Consider the following 21,525-nt stretch of genomic DNA (forward strand, 5'->3'; position numbering starts at 1 on the left):
AAATGTAGTGATTTTTTTTTAATCTTTGGATCTATACAGAGTGTTATCTACGTGTTTAAGATTTGAATAACCGACCTATTCATCAAAACTTGCTTTAAAAAGAACAAAAATAAGTTGGGAGCTGCTGCTTTTGGGGTCATAAATCAGTAGAAACTTGCTCACAGTGTGTTTCCACGCTGCACCTCGTGTGGAGGAAAACTGACCGCTGTCACGACTGTTCACCCAGACTCACAGGCCACATCCACACGGATAGGTTGTTCTTTTAAAACGCCCAACATCCACACGAATCCTGCGCTTTAGAACCCGTAAGGGAACCTTGTGAGAACGCTGCCGACCCCGTTTTTGTTTGAAAACTCAGGGATTACGTTTTAGTGTGGACGGGAGGAAACGATGACGCGGACAGCCGCACTCGTTTCTGATTGGGTCGCGACACGTCCCTCCTCGATTGGTCACAGCCCCGTCACATGACCCCTTTTCCAGAAGAAAACAAACATCAACAGTCTTGATTATCAGCAGTTAATTGACACGGTAACTGATCACAGGTGTTGCTGACCTCGTTGCTCTCAACATGAAGAAGTGTTTGTGTGGATGTAGCCTCAGTCTGGTGTGATCAGGTGTGCTTTGTTACATGTTTGACCTCAGCCGGCGGTGGTGGTCTGACAGCACAGGTGGGATTATTAATCTGGGTGTAGGGACTCTTTAAATCAGTTGTACATTTGCGATTAAAAAACTAGAACCGTGACTCCCACAGGTGCAGAGTCGTCCAGTTTGAATGTACCTGGGGTTTTCAAAGTGCATCATCTTCCACCGTCACGCTTTCTAACTTGAATTTTCACGGAGTAGACATAAATTCTGTCCTAGATAAGATTTTTAGAGCTTGACACAGTTTGAAAACGTCTTGAAGGGACCTGATTTGCGAGGCCTAATTAAAGCAACTTCCAATGGAGAGGTGGTCGAACGCCACACTCCTGCGGACAGCGGCCTAAAGCCTGACCTGACAGCACTGAGCACATGTTTTCCCATGATGCAAAGCAGCTCTTAATTTATTGATTTAAAAAAACAAAATAAGGTGTAGGCTAGTTTCTCTCAATAGATCACTTTGTATAGATCTGGATGAAGGTCGTTTTGAACTTGTATAGCACAAAAGAATAAGCAAAAAAAAACGAAGGTGGGTTTTCAGCAACTGTTCCTACAATGTGAATCTAGTTCAAGGGCACAGATGATTTGTGGATTTCTTTGCCCACATTCCCTGTCAGTCTCCTTGTTGTACACTGTTAACGGACTGAAACATCAAAGGCTGCAAATGAACAAAGAAGAAGCGCTGAAGTGCATAAAGCTACTGTTTACAGGCACGCATCTCTGTCTCATTCTGCCCCATAGCATGAATCCCATTGGTTGATTGAACAGGGAGCCATTTTCCATTCAAGATCAAACCAACCAATGTTGAGCTGGGCTGCTTGAGACAATCAGAGGGGATTTGCAGACCAGCGTCCCACCATCTCAAATGACGGGAGATGTTTGCCCTTTTGAGTTGTGGAATTAGATCAGAGCAAAAATGAAGCCACACTCGCTCACAGACCTCAAAAAACTGCCCATCCCGGCGTTCTTTTACTTCAGTCTGACCTTTGACCCGCGGCCAAACCTCCGTCTCAAGATGAAACTCATTACTAATTTTGTTTTTCACTAATTAAATCTCAAGGTGACCACAAAAGTCAGAACTTATAGGGAGGACTTTCTTTGGTAAAACAAAAGAGGAAAAAAAAACAAACAAAAGAAGCAAAAGAACAAATATTTATTCCAGTAGAAAAGTAATAGATGAATATTTGCTGGCGATTATTTTTATAACAAATAAATGTACATAATGTCTTTGAGAGATGCTATTTGCTGTATACTTGTGCTAAAATGAGACGACAACCCATGTGGGACACTTGGAACAACAGCAAGGTCCAGTATACAAAGTTTCAGTAATGTGCAATACAAACGGCATGCTGTTTTAAAATGAGGAACTTCATGTACTGTACTATGCAACCGCAAACTGTGTACATCGCTTCATGCTGTGGCTTCTCCAACCACCCTTTTCCAAGCAGCTTCATCTGGACTTTTAAGGGATTTTTTGTGTTTCCATTTTATTTTTTATTTATTTTTTCTGTGGAAGATGAAAACCTAAGCAGTTACTGCGGTATTGCATGCATAATATACCATTCTAATTTATAAAAAGGAGTTGAAGAGAAAAAAAAACATGAAATTGGAGGTGATTGTGTTTAAGGCAAAGCTACAAGTGACTTAAAACATTTCTTTTTCAAAATAAAAGAATCGTTCTGAAGTTGTCTGCAGTATCTCTTCAATGAAACGAATGTGTGCCACCGAAACTCGAAAGGCTTCGCAGAGATTCACCTGCATTTCGGTTTTTGATGCCTCGATTCTCAATTTGTGATCAAGTTCTAAATTTTTAACAAAGAAATTTTCAGTTTCCAAACTCTGAACTTGAACCTGTGTGAATCCTGACACCTAGTGTTGAAAAGCAGGTACTTCTACCTGTGCTGCTGGACGACTATCTCAGACAAGTTCTGGTGTTCATAGGTGGATTTATGGATTTTATATTTATTTTATATCGATAACTGAAAGACTTCATCGACACACCTCATGTCTCATGTTAGGTAACGTGATGTTCAGGCAGAAGACACGAGGTGTCCCTATGAAGACAAATACTGTGTTGATTTCTGAACTGTTAAACCATTTAAAATCTCGTAATCTCATCTCAAAGTCAGACTTACTACCATCCCATTGCTGTCTCTGTATACAAGCTCTGACTTCCTCTGATTGGCTGTCCTGATCCTCCAGGTGGTACACAGGGGCAGGCAGGTATCCATAAGCTTCTGTGTGCAAGCAGACTTGCTTTTACTACCAGCAGCCATCCAATTTTGGTACAGTTTTAAAATGTTTCCCACCTTTTTGTTTTATAAGCAGTGTCGTCACTAAGGTGTGCAGTATAGGAAAAGTCCAGCAGGTGTCAGTCTTGGATCGTGATTGACGGCAGACATTAAAAAATGATTCGTGCAGTTAACAGGATGTCACTGATTTTACTGACATGAATGACTGTTTTTCTTCTGTCTGCTCCACTCTGTGCAGAAGAAGAAGAAGAAGAAGAAGAAGAACAACAACAACAACAACAACAACAACAACAACAACAAGAACAAGAAGAAGACTATACTGAAGAAATAAAAGCTGTGTCCCAATTCAGGGGCTGCATCCTTCGGAGGATGGATTTGAAGGCCGATTACGTCATAACGCTGCGCGAAGGCTGTCCCAATTCGTCCAAATTCGAAGGATCCTCCAAATGCAGCCGACAAATGCGTCCTCCTTTTCCCTGTATTTGGAGGATGCGTCGCTACTATCCTTCACGGCCTCCCATATCCCAAGATGCTTTGCGCACCGATTGTTTTTTTTAATAATGGCGACCTGTTGATATGAGGAGCTCAGTTAACTGTTAGCCTTATTAAAACTCTTCACTTACAAATGTTACAAGCTCGCATGTCAACTAATATCTTATTTTGGGTGAATACTCGATTGTGATTGGCTGCAGGGTCTCCGTTAAAAAGTGTTGTAGCACAACTATAAAAAAGTTCCGGTCAAATAGCCTGATTGTTCTAAATTTTTGCGCTGGCTCAAACGCTAGTTGGTAACCGTGGCAACAGAAACTCAGAACATACGTTATTTCACAGTTTATTTATCACAACGGCAAGACAGTAGACAACATGAGTGCTTTTATAGTTTCCTTTAACCACATTCAATGATCAGAGTGAATGGTAGATAATATTTCTTGCAATAAAAATGATTTAGGAAACTATCTGTGGACTTTTGAGTCTTTGAAACAAAATTTGGCATCATCCTCTGGACACACACAAGTGGTAAGAGGTGCACTTGCCCTCTGAAACGATACTTTGTATCACGTAACATAACGTTAAGCAATCACGTCACTTCCCTCCTCTGATTAGGTCTAATATAACAGTTGCGCCGACCGAGCTGCAGGTTCTGTGGCCAGAGCGGTTACCTTGGCAACGCGTCACAACGAGCGATATTAAATAGTCCACTCAGTCGATTTTAACGGTAAAAAAAAAAAAACAAGATTAACGTATTAATAATTGACTTAATATTATTTCTTTCGTAAGTGACCATGGTAAAAGCGGGATAACGCCCTTCGAGGTGTCCATTATCAGAAATGAATGGACGACGCGTGAGGCGTGAACCGTCCGACGCGAAGCTGTGAAGATATTCACATCAGGTGAATTTGTAAGTTGTATAATAGGCTACATTTCGCGCCTCTTACAAGCGATGGGAGCTGTACGGGCGCATCTCTGCACCCCGTACGTGTGTTTTTCCCGGGTTAGGAGGGAAGAAGTTATGACGTCGTGACGCAATCACGAAATGCTCCGAAGGCTAGACCGTCCCATTTAACGATAGTTGATGCGGCCGACGGAGGATCCTCCGAAGGACCCAGCCTCCGGAGACCGCGTAGGCTGGGTCCTCCGAAGGATGCAGCCCCTGAATTGGGACACACCTATCAATGCACCTTACAGTCGGTGAGCAGCACCAATGAGCGTCATCATGTATAATTGGTGCTTAATTAATGAGCCAATCAAAGATCACAGGCATCACTGATGTGTAGAAACACCTGCTGCGCGCACACAAAAGTCCAACAGTTTTCATAAATCATCCATTTCCGGCATATGATCTCTTTCACTCGGTCACGCGCGTGCGGCAGTTATGTCGGGGTGACGTCAGGACATTACCTGGCGTCTGGTGCCGCATCTCGAGGAGGAGAGTAGAGACGCGGGAGGAAACAAACTTGGAAAAACAGGTGAAAACACGGATTAAAACCCTGTTTTGAGTGGCCGCTTTGGTTTTCTAACACAGAGAAACGTAACTGAACAAAGGTGGAAGTTAAAAAAAGCTTTGGAGATATTTTTTAGGGAGGACACCTGCCGCTGGAAGCTTAAGGTAATAAGCTCAGAGGTTGTGCTAGCTGAGAGCGTTAGCATTAGCATAGGTTTTTAAATTATAATAATAATAATAATAATAATAATAATAATAATAATAATAATAATAATAATAATTGTTGTAAGTATATTTTAATGTTAAAACTTTTTTACTCAAGCCAAATTTTGAATGCAGGACTTTTACAAATACAAGCTCATACATGAACTGAACAAATAAAAGCTTGAAAACAGGATTTTTAAAATCAAGATGAAGTGATACTGTATGATGGGAGATCTCCGTCGTGTGATTAAAAACAAATAGTTTGAACAGGTCGGGGTGGACTGTGAGGAAATGTGCCTCCGTCCTGGATGCAGAGACACATGCTGACACCATGACCCAGCTGAAGGTGATGCCTGTGCACAGATGTCACCACTCATGGGTAAGACATTATTATTCAGGTGACACAAACACTCATTCAAGATCCGATTCACTGTTTTTATTTCTCCTTTTTTATTGACCAATGTCACAACATGAAGGCAGAACAGGAATTCAGAACTGAGAAATAACATGAAGTGTGACCATTTTGGCATTTTAGCTACATGAAAAGGAACAGAAATACAGTTTTAGTCATAATTACTTGTATTGTCATTTTTAACAATCATTGATATTAATGGAAAACAGAACCTCTGTTTAATTTTTCTTAGGAATATAAAAAACACGGAGGCTACTGAATGAAAATAAGATAAAAATCAGAAAGAATCGAGCTACATGTGAACATATTTTTATTTTCAAACCTGTTTGTGTTTCACCCGAGTGCCACAAGGTGGCAGTATTGAACCATGTAACTCCGCATCAGGCCACATAAATCACTGGGATGGGAAACCACCTGTAAATCACAGGTGCTGCAAGTTATTTCACCTCTCTTAAACAGCAGAGGGCGCTGCTGCTTCACAGGACACAGCTTTACACTTGGACAACCTGGACTCGTATTAGTCTCAATATTGGCGTTTGTGGAATGAACATTACAAGGATACCACTTTCGAAATGGAAATATAAAGCACAGAATATTTATAACTAAATCCTTACAATTATACCTTGAGAAAAGTGTAGTTTGAAAAATGGTTATGAACCATGACCCAAATCTTACCTGCACTCATCTGACTACCTGTTGATACATGAGATTACCAATGGGTGGAATGAAAGTGCTGTACTTTAGTTAAAATTTCAGGCACTTCTTGAGTATTTTAATTTCATGGTACTTATACTTTTGTAGCAAGTTGCCTTTTCAGTGGAGGAAGTACTCAGACCCTTTGAGTCCAGTGAAAATGAATAATCAAACAGCTGCTCATACTGCTGCAGTGAATAAGAACAAAACACACGGTTACAGCACCATTACAGTTTATTTCACCAGGGCGGATGTTCAGTCTTGGACAATGAAGAATCTTTCCTTATCAAATGTCTCTGTGCTGAATTTCATACATGTCTGATACAGATGTGCTTACAAATAAAAATCAGGGCAGTAGATAACAAACGAAAAGAAAAAAAAATACACTTTTCACTCATTCTAAGACTGGAAATACACTCAGTTATAAAACGAGATCTAATGATTTTGTTCTTTGACCTGAACTTTCTTTCATGTCCAGAAGCAGGCACTCAGCGTCGCCCTCATTAGATATAAATGTGTGACACACAAAACTAAAACGACATCAAAACTAAAATATATACACTCTCCGCTCTTTCAGTCATCGCCTTCTTCCTCCTCCTTAACCTTCTTTTTCTTCTTCTTTTTCTTCTTTTCTGTTGACTGCAGGCAGAACAAAAGTGAGCACGACGAATATTCAGCAACAAAAAACAACTCTGGAGAACTCTGAAGATCTCGTGAATAGAAAACAGATTCCTACCTCTGTTACTGCGACCACCTCCTCCTCCATCTCCTCCTCTGCTGCTGCCTCCTCTGCTTTCTTGTCCTTCTTTTTCTTCTTCTTTTTCTTGGGAGTCTCCTCCGCTGCTTCTTCTGCAAAACATTCAGAGAAAATACTGTAAGCATCATGAAGTCATTGTAGACTCCTCGCCACAAGATTGATTCATGCCCTTTACACCCACCTTCGGGTTCTGGTTCTGGTTCCTTTTTGGGCTTTTTGGATTTGACCGGCGGCGTTTGGGGCTCGTCAGCAGCAGCCTCCTCCTCCTCCACCTCCTCAAACTTCCTCTTCTTTGAGGTGGAGGGAATAGTAGAATCACCGGATGGATCGTAAATTCTCACTTCACTGTGGAGAAAAAAAATGGGGAGTTAACACTTTTGATTTTTCCAAAGTTGACATCTTCTTCGGAAAAGAGCCTTCTGTGACAGCTCACCTCTTGTGCTGGTATTTATCTGCCTTTGCCATTGCTTTGCCTGTTCCACTGATTCTTCGGATCTGAGAGGAACAAAAATGGAGACGCGATCAGACGAGCAGTAGAAAGAAAGCCCAAAACAAGTGGATGCTGTTAAGACTAAAATTGGGATTTTAGTACATTTCAGAGTGATGCTTTCGACACCTAAAAGGATGAAGATCCTTCTGTTGCAGTTGTACTCACCCCCCTCTCCTCCAGCTGGCGTAGCCTGGCCTCCAGCTTAGCGCGGTTCTCTACTCCCATTTCTGCATTCGTGTCCTCTCCCAGGGCATCATAGCGAATAGCCAGGGCCGCTTTAGCTGCCAGCATTCTGGAGATCTGGTCAGATATTATAGAAAAAACAGATTATTTTCGAACCATCAGACTAATAGTCGTTATCTAGCCCAGCGAGCGCCCGTCCTGGACGTACCTTGCCCTTGTTCTTCGCTGCAGTCTGACCCACGAGGGAGGCATGGTAGATGAGACCGTACTTGGGCGTGTCTTTGCGGGTCTTGAGGGCTCTAAACAGAGCCTTCTCTGCTCCCAGGATCTGCACTGTGGAGGCCGGATGCTTTGCCAGATTCAGAAGGGAACCTTAAAAACACAACAAGACAGACAGTAAATGCGACGCCCTCCCCAGCACCTGCCCACTGGGCCTCTTAAGGCAAGCTCAGATGAGGTAGTGACTTAAAAACATCAATAATTTTCAGGAACGTGACATAATGTCGTCATCATCACCGCTTGGCTGGTTTTCACGTGGCCCTCCTCCTCTGTGACTTTACCTGCATGTGAGATGAGACGGGCGCCGACCAGCTCGCCCACCATGACCGTGAGGTTGGGGGCGATGGCCATCATTCGGTTTTTCAGGTAGTCGTACAGCTGGGTGCGGTAATCTGAAATCTCAATCACCTGTCATCGCCAAAAGATAAAAAAAAGAGTTCAAAGTCTTCCCTGTGTGTTTATTTTTAGTGGTGGAGTCATGAAGTGTGACTGTTCAGATGAGGTAGTGACTGAAAACCCACATGATTGGTTTCAGGGTAAAGACAAAAGTCGTCATCATCACCACTGTCACTCCAGCTCTCCAATCGTCAAACGAAACAGCGAGCGGCTTTAATCTGTAAAGACTGACAGAGGAGACGTACCTGATCACACAGGTGCCTGATGTTTTCGATGTCGTGTTCTGACACCTCTGTTCCCATGGAGATCTCAGCAGCCAGTTTCACCTCGGCCTCGATTTCCTCAGGCAGGACGTCTGACAGATCAGAGCCGGCCACGTTTGTGCGATCGCCTGGAGAGCCACAGACGCACATTTAGCCACTCAGGAGCTGGGGTAACACTAAATCACAGGAGTACCACTTTAAGCAGTTGTGTGCAAACGCAGAATATTCTTACCAATTTTGCGGACAGTTTTGCAGTACGCCAAGTTGTCGGTGACAATTTTTCCCAGCTCAGGAAAGTGCCAGCCGTACCACTCTCTGCAGCGCATAATGTAGTTGTTCAGCTCCTTATCCAGGTCATCCAGAAGAGCTAAAGAGGCAAAGAAAAGATAAAAAGGTGAGTTAAGTAATCTCATAGGTTCTGATCATCCATGAATATTGTTAAGTGCTTTTCTTACATCATAAAAAAACTACTTACAGATGGCCTGAACAATCATAGTGTCCACCTTGTCTGGGCTGAACTTGAGCTTGTAGCGGGATAAGCTGGAGGACACGGAGAAAAGAAGGTTGATTGACGAGTTTAGTCACATGTCGATCTAGTTTTGATCTGAGTGTGTCAAACGAGAGACTGCTGCCTCAGTGGTAGTGACGAATGCTGAGGGAAATCTACAGCGAAGTTTCAGACAGCAAATGTAATCATAGGCAGCAGCCATGCTCACATGACACTGTGTCTGAGCGGCACCTACCTGTGAGCCAACCCCAGAGACATGGCGCTGATCTCCTTGGGAGGAAGTCCAGTGATGAGGCCCTCCATCTGGCTCCTGATGCACCTCATGAGTTCAGCCACGGCAGGGCTGTGGACGCAATTCAGGTCCAGCTTTTCCTAGAAAAAGCAACACAAAACAGTCTATTAGAGACAACTCTTATCTTCTGCGTATGAATAGAAATTGTTGGGTCACTTACTTTAATAACTCCACCGAGTTTTGCATCACTGATGGCCAGCTGCTCGTGAGCCTCCTTGGCAACAACTTTCTTCAGCACCTTCTTCAGGCTCTTTCCAATTTTCCCCTCAACGATAGCGGTGGCAGCTGAGCGGCAGAGATAAGGAATACTGCATTAAATAAACTCGAGGAAAACAGTCGACTTAATATGTCTGAGGAGCAACTGCAGAGATCATTTTCTATCCGAGCCGAGTTAAAAGGAAACTGCCTTTCTTCGCTATCTAAGCTACCTGCTAACATGACAAGACGTGGTCTCAGTGGTAGTGACGAATACTGTGGAATGCCTCATGTTTTAATCAGACACACAAATACATCACAGACCACACATCTCAGGTGTGCATCAGCGCATGAAGACGTTACCTGCTAAGGCCTCTGTTGTGTCCTGAAACTTCTCAAAGTGCTTCAGCTTCACACTGACGGGGGAAAAGACAAACAGTGAGGATGCATTTCATCCACTTTGTCAATCAATGATAACTGGCTGGTTGCACCTCTAATACACTTCAGGTTGAATGTCGCATCAACACTTACACTTTGTTCGCTTTCTCAGGCGATTCGAACTCTTTATACAGGCTGTCGACCTTTTGCAGTTTGGATTCATCAAGGACCTGATATTGAACAGAGGCTCATTAATAAGTTGTCATGCATTGAAAAAGCTATGATCAGCACCGACAGGGTGTATGTTAAATATCTCTAGATGTATGAATAACTTCACAGTCTTTTCTACGTTGCATTCAGGCTGAGTGCTGATCCTACAACAACACAGTCATTTACTTAATTTCCAATACGCACTCGAATGTTGGATAGTGAGAAGCAGCAGTTTTCACTGAAGTTAGCCTCAACATGCACACGTGGTAACAAGGCCTTCCCACTGCTAGCTTAGCGCTAGCTTGTGCATCAGCAAAGACACTCGTGTACAGGTACAAACTTGGCATTTACACATTCATATACATGAGTACAAATTAAAATAGTACTTTTTAATTTTGGTCACTGCCAGCTGCGTTACATACAACTGATCCCACATGGGCTGTGGGTGACTAGCTGCTAGGCTAACCATAGCTAACTCAAGTAGGTAATGCGTTATTACTGCTTGATCTTTAAATGTCTGGAAACAAATATCGAGCACGTACTTTGAATATTGCATATCCAGCGGCGGTCTCAAACAACACGAGCATTTTGGCAGCGGCTCGGTCACTTCGTAGACTTTGGACGCTCCCTAAGTAGAGAGCCAGTCGGTTTTTACCAAAGCCACCACGCTGCTGCTCCTACTGAGAGTGAAGCACACGCGCGGCGATAAGGAGCACCAGGAAACTGAGGGGTTGCCATATCCGTTCAGACAACATCCCCCGATACCAGAGAGGATTATACGTTTACTGATATCTTTGTAGATTTTTAACACATTCCAAACATGTTTTCAGTCTAAGAGTAGTTAATATTGTAATTTACGTGAAGACATGTTTTTTTAACGCTGCATAATTATGTTGCTGTTTAAAAGAAAACCGAAGCGGAGTTTACATATGAACAAACGGATCCCCCTCGCTTATGACACTTACTTTTTTTTACGATGACTTTATGTAGTTTTAATGTTTTTAAAAGCTTATCGAACATCTTGTTACTTTGCCCATCTTTATCTAAAAGTGGAAATAAAATCCACACGGGTTTCTGCTCCCCAACATGGCAACTGAAGATGCGTTATTCACGAAGTCTCGCGAGAAGTTGTCTCAAACATGCCGGTATTTAAAAAATAATAGATTAAATGAAATCGCAGATGCGACAGAGTTGCAGTTCAACAAATTATAAGCAATTTGCATAAAAACATCGTATTTTTTCATGCTAACCGTCGTTAAAAATGTGTATTTAGTTTCTGGTCATATGTTTTCTGTCCTTCCTGCTTTCGCGGAAGTGACCACGGCGTGTGTAGAGTCGAGCAAAACATACACATGTGAGAGCTGCATGGTGAGAAACCCAATTTACTTCAACTAGACTTCAGTGTTTACGTGAAGAAAGGCCTCGGGCGTATAGTATGAGTGCACCGGAACACTATCCTCCGCCGGACTTCGGCTGTCCTCCTCCAAACTCGATCCAGCCCTTCCAGCACCACCAGCAGCCCCGCACCAGCAGCTTCGACCCCAGCATGTGGAGCTGGTGTGAGACGCCATCGGAGCCCAGCTGGGACCACAGCGGCCAGGCGGGGTGGCATCACGGGCCAGCGGCAGGCTTTGGTTTCCCATCAAGCCGTGGAAACTATGGACCTAAACGTCCGTATGGTGAGTTACCTGAGCTGAAGTCATGCGCTGGTCTATAAATGGTGATCAATCCCCAGAAAAAAATAATCTCAATGTGTTACTGACATCTTAAAATTGCTCCTTCTATCTACGGTCCTGAAAAGCTTTAAGCTTCTTGAAATAAATAAAGTTGCTATAAGTTAATCAACCATCACACTCATAGCCAGTCTTAGTATCAGCAATGTCATGTCATAGTCTGAATGTCATCACTGTTTGGCCAAGTTATCCAACTACAACCCCGACATCACGATCATTAGGGTTATTTACTCACACTTGACCTCCTGTTTTCAGAGGCTAAATTGTTCTCCCTGTGATGATGAAACTGCACTTTGTGTGTAAAATTTGTCGCGTTCTCCTTTAATAGTTAGAGAAATTGTGAAATATTAAGACTGAGGTATTGATGTGTGTGTGTGTTGTGATGTCATGACTCTAACTTCAGCCTTGTGTTCAGGTCAAAACTTTGGTCGTGAGTGGCATCAAGCTGGACATCGAGGTGGAAGACAAAATTATGGACCCTCCAACAATCATGGGAGAAAGGTAACTATCTCTTGGATCACTACCACTTAAATTATGATCATGACCTTAATGGTGTTCGTCATACAGCAGCAGTGAACTGAGAATAAACTCAATTGTATGGTGAACTTATCTGTGTATAACTTACTGCAGAAAAATAAGAAGGAACCAGAATATTCCCATTTTTGTGACACCTGTGACCGGGGCTTCAAAAACCAGGAGAAGTACGACGAACATATTTCTCAGCATGTCAAGGTAATTTGATAGGTTTGGTTCAGTACATTTAGCTTCATTTCATGTCATTTGTGGAAATCAGTTTGCAAATTTTACTGATCACCTCCATCAAATCTCCTCTGTAGTGCTCTGTGTCCGACTGCAGCTTCATGGCTCATGAAAAAATAGTCAGCATCCACTGGAAAAATGTAAGTGAAACACCTCATTATGTGTCTAGAACTTTAGCTCCTGGTATTTTCCTTTGCTCATGTCAGTGTATTTTTACTCTGACTGCAGAATCATGCACCGGGAGCTAAAAGAATCAAGCTGGACACCCCAGAGGAGATTGCGAAATGGAGAGAGGAGAGGCGCAAGTCAGTATTCACAAAAAGATTGTGGATAGATAGATGGCAACTGATGTCTACTTCCAATCAGCAAAGCTGAATGAGTGTTGTTGTAATTCGTCTTTTCAGAAGCTATCCAACACTTCAGAATATCGAAAAGAAGAGAAAAGTGATGGAGGTTCGGCAGGAGACAGGAGCTGTTCTGGAGACAGCTCAGTTTGGGTAAATGCACACATTAGATGTGTAATGATGTATTTTGTGCTGCATCTTTGTTATTTTCTGTATTATTTCCTCCAGAAACATGAATGTGTTTGCACTCATTTGCTTTGACATGAGACTTGAGTTAAACGTGTCTAAATCTAGACTTTGATAACGTGTTCACAGCCGAATGAGAGGCAGGGGCAGAGGACGGGGTCGGGGTCGTGGCTGGGGTAACAGAGGCTTCCATGGGCGACACCCTCGAGACCCTCACCCACCAGACAGCAGTGGTACAGAGCGACTCCCACCCCTCACCCAGCACTCCAGGGACGGGGATCCACTGGGAGCACTGGCCAGCAGCGATCATGGTGAATGACTCCTCTGACATGGATGGGGTGGTTTTCAAACAGGACTGCAAACAATGATAATATGTATTGTAAATTGTTTCTCCTGCTCTTCCAGATTCTGACAGAGAGGACCCAGCTGCCGAGTCCAGGACTGGTGGCCTGGTTGTGGCTCCTAAACAGATGAGCTCAGCCCTGGGCTCCCTGGTGGCCAACTACGGTTCCATGAGTGAGAGTGGAAGTGACGAGGAACCAGAGGGTGAGTTTGCCACCTTCCTCCATCTACGACAGAACACACCCCCTGGTGCCAGTCCATCAGGGCGATCCTGAGTGGATTTACAAGCACAAATCATTTAAAGCCACACTGAGTGACGCTGAAAACAAAAAGTGGTTAATGATATACAACTTTTATTAATTTATTTATTTGATAGAGTTCAGTGCTATACATTGCTAAACACATCACACATTGGCAAATAGCATGGCACAGAAAAAACAATTTTCCATAACTGACATCCACTGTTCCTCTTATCCTTTTTCCTTGTGTTTCAGCCACCCCAATTCAGAGAGCCAAAGACCTTGTGCAAGCCAACCAGGCTCTCCTTAACACAATACCACCAAACTGCCAGCAAGGAGGACCCTCTAGAGGCCCGAAAGCCTCTTTACAGGGTACAGATGCTCACAAAGTCCCTCAGCCTGACTCTAGTCTTCACACACCTCACAGCAGAAGAGGAAGAGGCAAAAGGGGAGGCAGGGGAGGAAGGGGTGGTAGAGGAGGACACCAAGATACACCGCAGACCCGTCGTCCCACTCTACTTGAGATGGTAAGGAGACACCTGAGATTATACAAGCGTAATTTACCTGAAGTAAATTCTGTGTAAATTGTGCATCATCTTATCCCACACGTGCTTCTCTATTTTCTTTCTCTCTGTTTAGTTACTGGCCCCAGATATCCGCCATGAGAGAAATGTCCTTCTGCAGTGTGTGCGCTATGTTGTCCGAAACAATTTCTTCGGCCTGGAGAGCAGACCTCAGCGTCTGGAGGGGATAAAGGATAAACCCACACCAGCTATCTCATCTGGAGAGCATGAAAGAAGGCAGGAAGAGCGATCAGAGGAAGTCAGGGATGTGTCTCTGTCTCTGGTTGGTGGAAAGACAAGTTCAGCAGACGCTGATAATAAGGAGGATTTAAAAATAAGCAAAGCTGCTGTGGTTGACCAAAACTTTAAGGACCAGGGTTTGCACAGCGATCAAGTGAGCTCAGAACCATCCAAGAATCCTGTGGACTCAGCACCAAGGGCTGAGCAGTTTGCAGAGGATTTCACCCAGTATGCCGAAGAGACCAAACACCGCCATAGCCTGCATTCGACGTCCACAGAAAAAATCACATGTGCCTCTCATATTTATGATGATGAAATATGGGAGAGCCCTGGTGCTGTAATGTGAATTTCTAGGAAATTAATAAAATGGATTAATCCTTTTCTGTTCTAAAACATAAAAGCGAGACATTTGTCTTTCATGCATTGATGTTAATATTTTCACATTATGTTTCAAGGATTCATTTTTTCATGTGATGAGATGTTAGTGTGGCTAACAGTATCACGTTATATTTTTGTAACATGCATGAATAAAGGTAATCTTTTTTTTCAGCCCCACTGATACATTTACATTTTTGCAAATGATTTTTTAAAGCTAGAATTATGGATATGTCATTGTTATGTATTAAGGTGCACTGCCAATGCCAGGCAGCGGAAGTACGCGGCCGGAGTTACGTTCCATGCGCGTGAGAGAAGAAAATCATTTTGCCGGGCTTGGTGTCAGTTTGCGCTCGAGCGAAAACTCGTTCGTCGTCTTCATTAATGTGAAAATTGAGCAGATTTACGAGACCGCAGTCATGGCAAATTTTTGGACAAGGCAAAATAAAATAGTGCTTGGAAAACCCGTGTCAAAGGTAACGTAAATCCTGAGGTAAGAATTGAGCTAAGTTGCTTGCTAAGCTAATACGAAGTACACGACGTTAATTATGTTAGCTAGCATGAATTAGCTATGACGTGGCAAAATAAAATAGTGCTTGGAAAACCCGTGTCAAAGGTAACATAAATCCTGATATAAGAATTGAGCTAAGTTGCTTGCTAAGCTAATACGTAGTACACGACGTTAATTATGTTAGCTAGCACGTGTTTTTTAACAACTAATAATAAAAATTAAAGAATAAAAAAAAAAAACGTTAGCTAAATAAGAATTGAACAAATTGCTTGTTAAGCTAATACCTTGCGCAAGACGTTAGCTTACATTAGTTAGCTACATCGTGTTAGCATCTGACCTGTTTTTTGTAATATCTAGCTATATGAAAATATGCGTTAGTTCAATAAGAATTAAGCTAAATTGGTGGCTGGCACCCCTTTGGGCTCGGGAGGGGCGTCCGCAGCTGGTTAGGGCTGCCGGCGCGAAGAAAGTAAGGTACGGGAGCGTTACTGTAAGGAGGGGAGGCTAGTTGCCTCCTTTACATAGCCAGGGCCGGGGTCATAGCGGGGTTGCTGGTCGCCGCCTTTCAGAAGCCGTTGCCAGTAGCACTTCCACATCGGTGCTTTTGCTGTTGGCTCCAGAGTGGAGTCCTGTCTGTCCGCGCCGCCCGACGAAGGACCGTTCCCCCGCGGAGTCGGACGGCGCATCAAGCGAAGACCCCGGGAGGGGTGAGGGTCCTCGTCAACGGGCGAGTTGAGTATTCATCTGTGTTTTGTGTCCCCGTCTTATTATTGTAGTTGTGTCTTATATGTTATGTTAGTTTATTTGTGTTACTAATTCATTTTAATTGCGCGGGCAGCCGGCAGGCTGAATTTACCAGTAAAGTTTCTGTCAGAGGAATCAGTAATTATACAAAATTGAAGAATAAGAAAATGAGTGAACATTAGCTAAATGAGAATTGAGCTAAATTGCTTGTTAAGCTAACACCTTGGGCAAGACATTAGCTTAAGATTCAAGATTCAAGATTGCTTTTATTGTCATTGAGCATGGCCATGTCAATGAAATTTGCATTGCAACCCCCGTGTGAAAAAGAAAAGATAATAAAATAAGATAAAATAAAAAAAAACATTAGTTACTTACATCGTGTTAGCATCTGACCTGTTTTTTGTAACACCTAACTATATGAAAATATACTTTAGTTCAATAAGAATTGAGCTAAATTGCACCTTCTGCAAGACATTATCTTTATTGGTTAGCTATACTGTGTTAGTATTGTAGTGAGACAGCAGGTGAACGCCAGGTGAGGAGCAGAGGTGTCAAAAAGGGACGATAATTCTGTGATCGGGGCTGTACACACGCTTTTGCCTGTCTGGTGGCTGGCACCCCTTGGGGCTCGGGAGGGGCGTCCGCAGCTGGTTAGGGCTGCCGGCGTGAAGAAAGTAAGGTATGGGAGCGTTACTGTAAGGAGGTGAGGCTAGTTGCCTCCTTTATATAGCCAGGGCTGGGGTCATAGTGGGGTTGCTGGTCACCGCCTTTCAGAAGCTGTTGCCATTAGCACTTCCACATCGGTGCTGCTGCTGTTGGCTCCAGAGCGGAGTCCCGTCTGTCCGTGCCACCCGACGAAGTACCGTTCCCCTGCGGAGTCGGACGGCGCATCAAGCAAAGACCTGGGAGGCAGAGGGTCCTTGTCAACGGGCGAGTTGAGTATTCATATGTGTTTTATGTCCCCGTCTTATTATTGTAGTTGTCTCTTATGTTAGTGTAGCAGGGTGAAATGCTCAGCCCCGCCCCTAATGCGAGAATGTGCTGCCCTGCTCTCATTTCCACTTCAGCCAATCACCGCACAAGGGCACTTTTTATGAGGGGACTGGGTCCCTCTGGACTCCCTCTTGCTCTTTGGCTTTGAGACCGCCCAGTTCCTGGTTGCCTCGCTTCCTTTCCCCCGCTGCCACCTGCACAGCGTCTTGTACGACCATCCTGGGCTGACGTGGTAACTCACGCACCAGTCTCCCAAGCTGCCTGGCTGTCCTCCTCCCGCTGCTGCGCAGTGCGAGCTTTCCACTCCTGCTCAGGTGGTTAAACACCACCCGATCGGTGCTGCGGAACCGAAGCAGTGCCAGGGGGCCGATGCTGCTGTGCCTGCTGCTGCTTTGCCTGCTACTGCTTTGCATGCTACCGCTTGCATGCTACTGCTTTACCTGCGGCTGTTTGACTTGACGCTCTTTTGCCTGACGCTGCTTTGCTTTATATAGCGTTGCTTCCCGCTGCTGCACAGTGCGAGCTTTCCACTCCTGCTCAGGTGGTTAAACACCACCTGATCGGTGCTGCGGAACCGAAGCAGTGCCAGGGGGCCGATGCTGCTTTGCCTGCTACTGCTTTGCATGATACCGCTTGCATGCCACTGCTTTACCTGCGGCTGTTTGACTTGACGCTCTTTTGCCTGACACTGTTTTGCTTTATATAGCGTTGCTTCACGCTGCTGGAGTTTGCTTCGCTTATTGGTGTGCTTTGCTTGGTGCTGGCCGCTTCGCCCCGTGCAACGCTGCAACTACAGCGCTGACTCGAAGAGCCCTCAATTTTTAGCTGGGTTTTGTGGGTAACCATTGGGTTTTGCACGTGTGTGTGTTTGTGTGTGCGTATGTGTTGTTGCTCTATTTCCTTGGGCGAAATTCCCAAGGTGCCGTTGTCCGGCTCGTCCTGATTAGTGATAGTATTACAATAATATTCACTAAACAACTCACTATTCACTCTCCATCTGCCCTCGTGCCGCCACATTAGTTTATTTGTGTTACAAATTTATTTTAATTTGCGCAGGGAGCCGGCAGGCTGAATCGGGGGAACGGGTGGATGTATTCCTGCACCCTAATTTATTAATAGTTTTAAGGAGATTAATAAAGCATGTATTTCGTACACTACTGCTGTCCGTCTCATGTGGGTTTATTCGATTCCTCTGACAGAAACTTTACTGGTAAATTCCAGATGGTAGCAGTATTTCTCTACCTGGTTTATAAGGTTTATTACAGTATCATATGTGTATTTTTAAGTAATTATACAATATTGAAGAGAGAGAAAACAAGGGAACATTAGCTAAATGAGAATTGAGCTAAATTGCTTGTTAAGCTAACATGTTGTGCGATACGTCGTTTAAGTTACCAGACATTTGTTAGCTAGACTGTGTTAGCATCTGAGGTGAGTTTTTTTGACACAACAAGCTTAAAGAATAAAAAATAAGGCAACAAATTGCTTGTTTAGTGAACACCTCCTGCAAGGCGTTACTTACGTTATCTAATGTGTAGTATAGTCTATAGTAAGATGTACAGTATATGTCTATGGGCGGCTTGCTGGTTGTCATTCTAGAGGACGAGGAGGAGGTCAGAGACTGCCCTCTGGTTCACACAGATGATGTGGAGACCATTAAAATCCCACTGATGCGGTAAGTATGCTAGACATATGATATATATTAAAGATAAGATTGCAGATTGGATGCCCCAATCAATCAGTATGTAGGAAAATGATGTAGGAACTAGAGTTTCATAAAAATATACCGGCAGGAGTATTGATACTTGCCCATTACAGGAACTAATGCGCAAATATCATCTTGTATCTCACACTGTGTGATTGAAGTCTACACTATGTTTTACGGTGCTCTGCCATAGGAGGGCGGGAGGGAGAGAGACAGAGAGATAAACAGTTTCCTGATGACTGTTTTGTCTGACAGGTGCTTGTGTGGGAAATGCCAGCGCGTGGCCTCAGCTGTGGAGAGTATGTGCTGCAGGGAGGTGGATACCCTCTGGGCCCTGGTGGAGAATCTCACCCCCAGACCAGATATAATATGCCTGACACTGCACCCAGGCTTTGAGGCATGCTGTCTGAATCCTTTTGTGCTACAGATAGCCTACACGAACCTTTCCAGGCCAGAGGCCACATGTCGAAGAGCATACTCAATGGCTTAAACATTAATATTAAAATATTTGCTGCTTAATAGGTCAATGTAGTAATGTTCTTTAAAATCTCTGTATGGTTGAATATCATATGGAAATAATATAAAGATAAATTTTCTGTGCCTATAAAATTAAAGTGTTACTCCCTGTCTGGGAATCTGACCTCGGTCTCCTGCCAGACAGGTGGGGTTATTTAACACTATACTGATGAGGAACTTTTCGTAATATGGTGGCCGTAGTCTGTATTTGACCTCAGTGGTAAAAGTGACACCCTGTCTCTGAGTACAACTGCAGAGAAGAAGCATGGTTACTCAGCCGATCGGTAGGACCACTGTCTTTTCCTGCTGTTTGAGATGGTCCAAATAAAACATCTTTTAATTAATTGAAATGGTAACAGGCCTGTTAACTATTGCGTAAACTGGAATTTCAGTGCAAAATTAAGGGATCCCTCCCCCCCCTTTTTTTTTGTTTTTTGTTTTTTGTTTTGTGAGCCGTGTCTATCTCTTACATTCTCTGCAGGTAATGAATGCAGTTCCCAGTAACAACCAGGAGGTGGCACACTGCAACAGGACTCTGACCATTCAGGATCTGTACCAAGATGATATAGGTTAGGGTTTAGATTCAGAAATGCTTGGTCACTGTTTCTGATAATATCTTAAGTACAAACTGTGAGATACAATAACACATCAAGTGTAACAAGTCGTTGTGCATTTTTGTGTGTCCTTTTTTCTCTTCATACCTCCCTTGAAAGGAAATTAAATCTGCTAACATCAAAACATCAGTGCTGATGAAAATAGTTGAGTGCAGAGGAATTGTTTTCAGGTTAAAAAGCCAGGTCTCACTCTTTCCTCATAATGAAGTTTTGCCCACATGCTGGGCACATCCCATTTCTGCTCAAATGTATTACAGCTCACCTCATTCATTCATTCATTCATTTCCCCTGTGACTCATCTACTCAGTCTTCGCTTCCTCGTCCGCTATTTTTCTTTCTCCCTTGACCTGTCCAGATACTGGTCCAGGCCCAGGTCGTCCCCTTGGTTCTGGAACTTTCCACCAACCTGCTGGTGCTTCACTCTGCCCCACTCTGCTCACCCATTCAGGATACAGGAGCTTAGTTACCCTTCAAAACCAACGTGACCATGCCGCACGAGTTCACATGGAGACCAGCAGTCACAGAGTGTGGTATCCAGTTTTCCGTTTGACCAACTACAGGTGCTAAAAGCACTGCTCAGTTTTCGTCTTCCTGGGTGTGAGTATCTGGATTACCGTTTTCAAACCCTTCATACCATGAACATCACTTTACATCTTCTCCCTCTCTTTTGTGTTTCTCCCAAAGAAGATTATTATAAGACGAAGAATCTTAATCAGTAGAGTGACCTATTTGAATTAGAGCTGAGACAAAAAAAAACACTCCCCCTGCCCAGATACAGTGGAGCCATACAGGGAATTAGACTGTGAGGAGGTGTGGTGTCCCTCTTTCTCCTCTTCTCCAGAAGGAGACTTTGACCTCTGTATCCATGAGGGCAACATGAACTTTTGTGTTGTGTTGCAAAGGTCTGGTCCTAAAATAGGGAAGCCTACTTTGTATGATGTACTCAGTTGGACTTCCTGTTGGCTGTGAATAACTTAGTGACCTTGCACCCAAAATCTGTCATTCTACTATCGAATACTCATGGAGAACAATGGATGTGGCTAAACCTGAGTCCAATAGGAAGATCTTTTCGCAGTAGCAATGAGGTCTCAAATCATCCATAGAAACTTTTTGACCCACTCCTGCATCATAATCCACTTTCCAGTATCTATATCAGCAGTTTGCAATATTTTTGGATGTGGGACAGGCAAGCAAACGTTTTAGACCAGTTGGGTATGGGTAGTGGATGTGTGGGATTTGGGTCAAACTGCAACTGCATGCCAGCCATTCAACCTGTTTCCAACAATTACTCTCATCATATGTATTTATTCTGTAGTTAGACAAGGCAAGTGTAATGCAAACATGTCAGAACCATGGATAGCATCAGGAGAGACAGTGGGATCAGAACAGAAAGTGCATATTAGGTCAAGACTAGAGATGTGTAGAACTGAAACTTTTATTACTTTACTAACTGTAAGCCTATCATGTAAAGTTTCTAAAATCATGGCATGATTATATATTCAGGTCCTGTGTTTATTGTTTGTGCGGTCAGGAGAGAAGCAGTGGGCATGAGTGGAGTGATGATGTTC

General features: G+C 43.6%; 2 protein-coding genes, 3 non-coding genes and 1 pseudogene across 5 annotated transcripts; 2 read left to right on the top strand and 4 right to left on the bottom strand.

Moving 5' to 3' along the window:
* Positions 1-6,359: 6,359 nt before the first annotated feature.
* On the bottom strand, positions 6,360-10,786 carry nop58 (NOP58 ribonucleoprotein homolog (yeast)). The gene is made up of 15 exons (XM_076723023.1): positions 10,636-10,786; positions 10,037-10,113; positions 9,869-9,921; positions 9,471-9,595; positions 9,254-9,390; positions 8,986-9,050; positions 8,743-8,877; positions 8,493-8,638; positions 8,133-8,259; positions 7,781-7,944; positions 7,555-7,689; positions 7,333-7,394; positions 7,081-7,244; positions 6,879-6,991; positions 6,360-6,781 (listed from the first exon to the last, which is right to left on the bottom strand). Exons 1-15 carry the CDS (start codon positions 10,678-10,680, stop codon positions 6,716-6,718), a joined length of 1,614 nt encoding a protein of 537 aa, XP_076579138.1. The 5' UTR covers positions 10,681-10,786; the 3' UTR covers positions 6,360-6,715.
* On the bottom strand, positions 8,014-8,096 carry LOC143316395 (small nucleolar RNA SNORD11B). The gene has a single exon (XR_013076340.1). It is a non-coding gene; the product is annotated as a small nucleolar RNA SNORD11B (small nucleolar RNA).
* On the bottom strand, positions 8,338-8,421 carry LOC143316394 (small nucleolar RNA SNORD11B). Its single transcript, XR_013076339.1, has one exon. It is a non-coding gene; the product is annotated as a small nucleolar RNA SNORD11B (small nucleolar RNA).
* On the bottom strand, positions 9,751-9,840 carry LOC143316392 (small nucleolar RNA SNORD70). The gene has a single exon (XR_013076337.1). It is a non-coding gene; the product is annotated as a small nucleolar RNA SNORD70 (small nucleolar RNA).
* A 620-nt stretch (positions 10,787-11,406) lies between the features above and the next one.
* On the top strand, positions 11,407-15,056 carry nufip1 (nuclear FMR1 interacting protein 1). Its single transcript, XM_076723775.1, has 10 exons — positions 11,407-11,772; positions 12,242-12,327; positions 12,457-12,558; positions 12,663-12,725; positions 12,814-12,890; positions 12,990-13,082; positions 13,245-13,426; positions 13,521-13,661; positions 13,952-14,223; positions 14,336-15,056. The coding sequence occupies exons 1-10, from the start codon at positions 11,529-11,531 to the stop codon at positions 14,843-14,845; spliced, it is 1,770 nt and encodes a 589-aa protein (XP_076579890.1). The 5' UTR covers positions 11,407-11,528; the 3' UTR covers positions 14,846-15,056.
* A 3,637-nt stretch (positions 15,057-18,693) lies between these two features.
* The window catches only part of LOC143315673 (cilia- and flagella-associated protein 47-like), a 47,535-nt pseudogene continuing 44,703 nt past the window's right edge, over positions 18,694-21,525 (top strand).

Source organism: Chaetodon auriga, chromosome 23, assembly GCF_051107435.1.
Source record: "Chaetodon auriga isolate fChaAug3 chromosome 23, fChaAug3.hap1, whole genome shotgun sequence".
NCBI classification, from domain to species: domain Eukaryota; kingdom Metazoa; phylum Chordata; class Actinopteri; order Chaetodontiformes; family Chaetodontidae; genus Chaetodon; species Chaetodon auriga.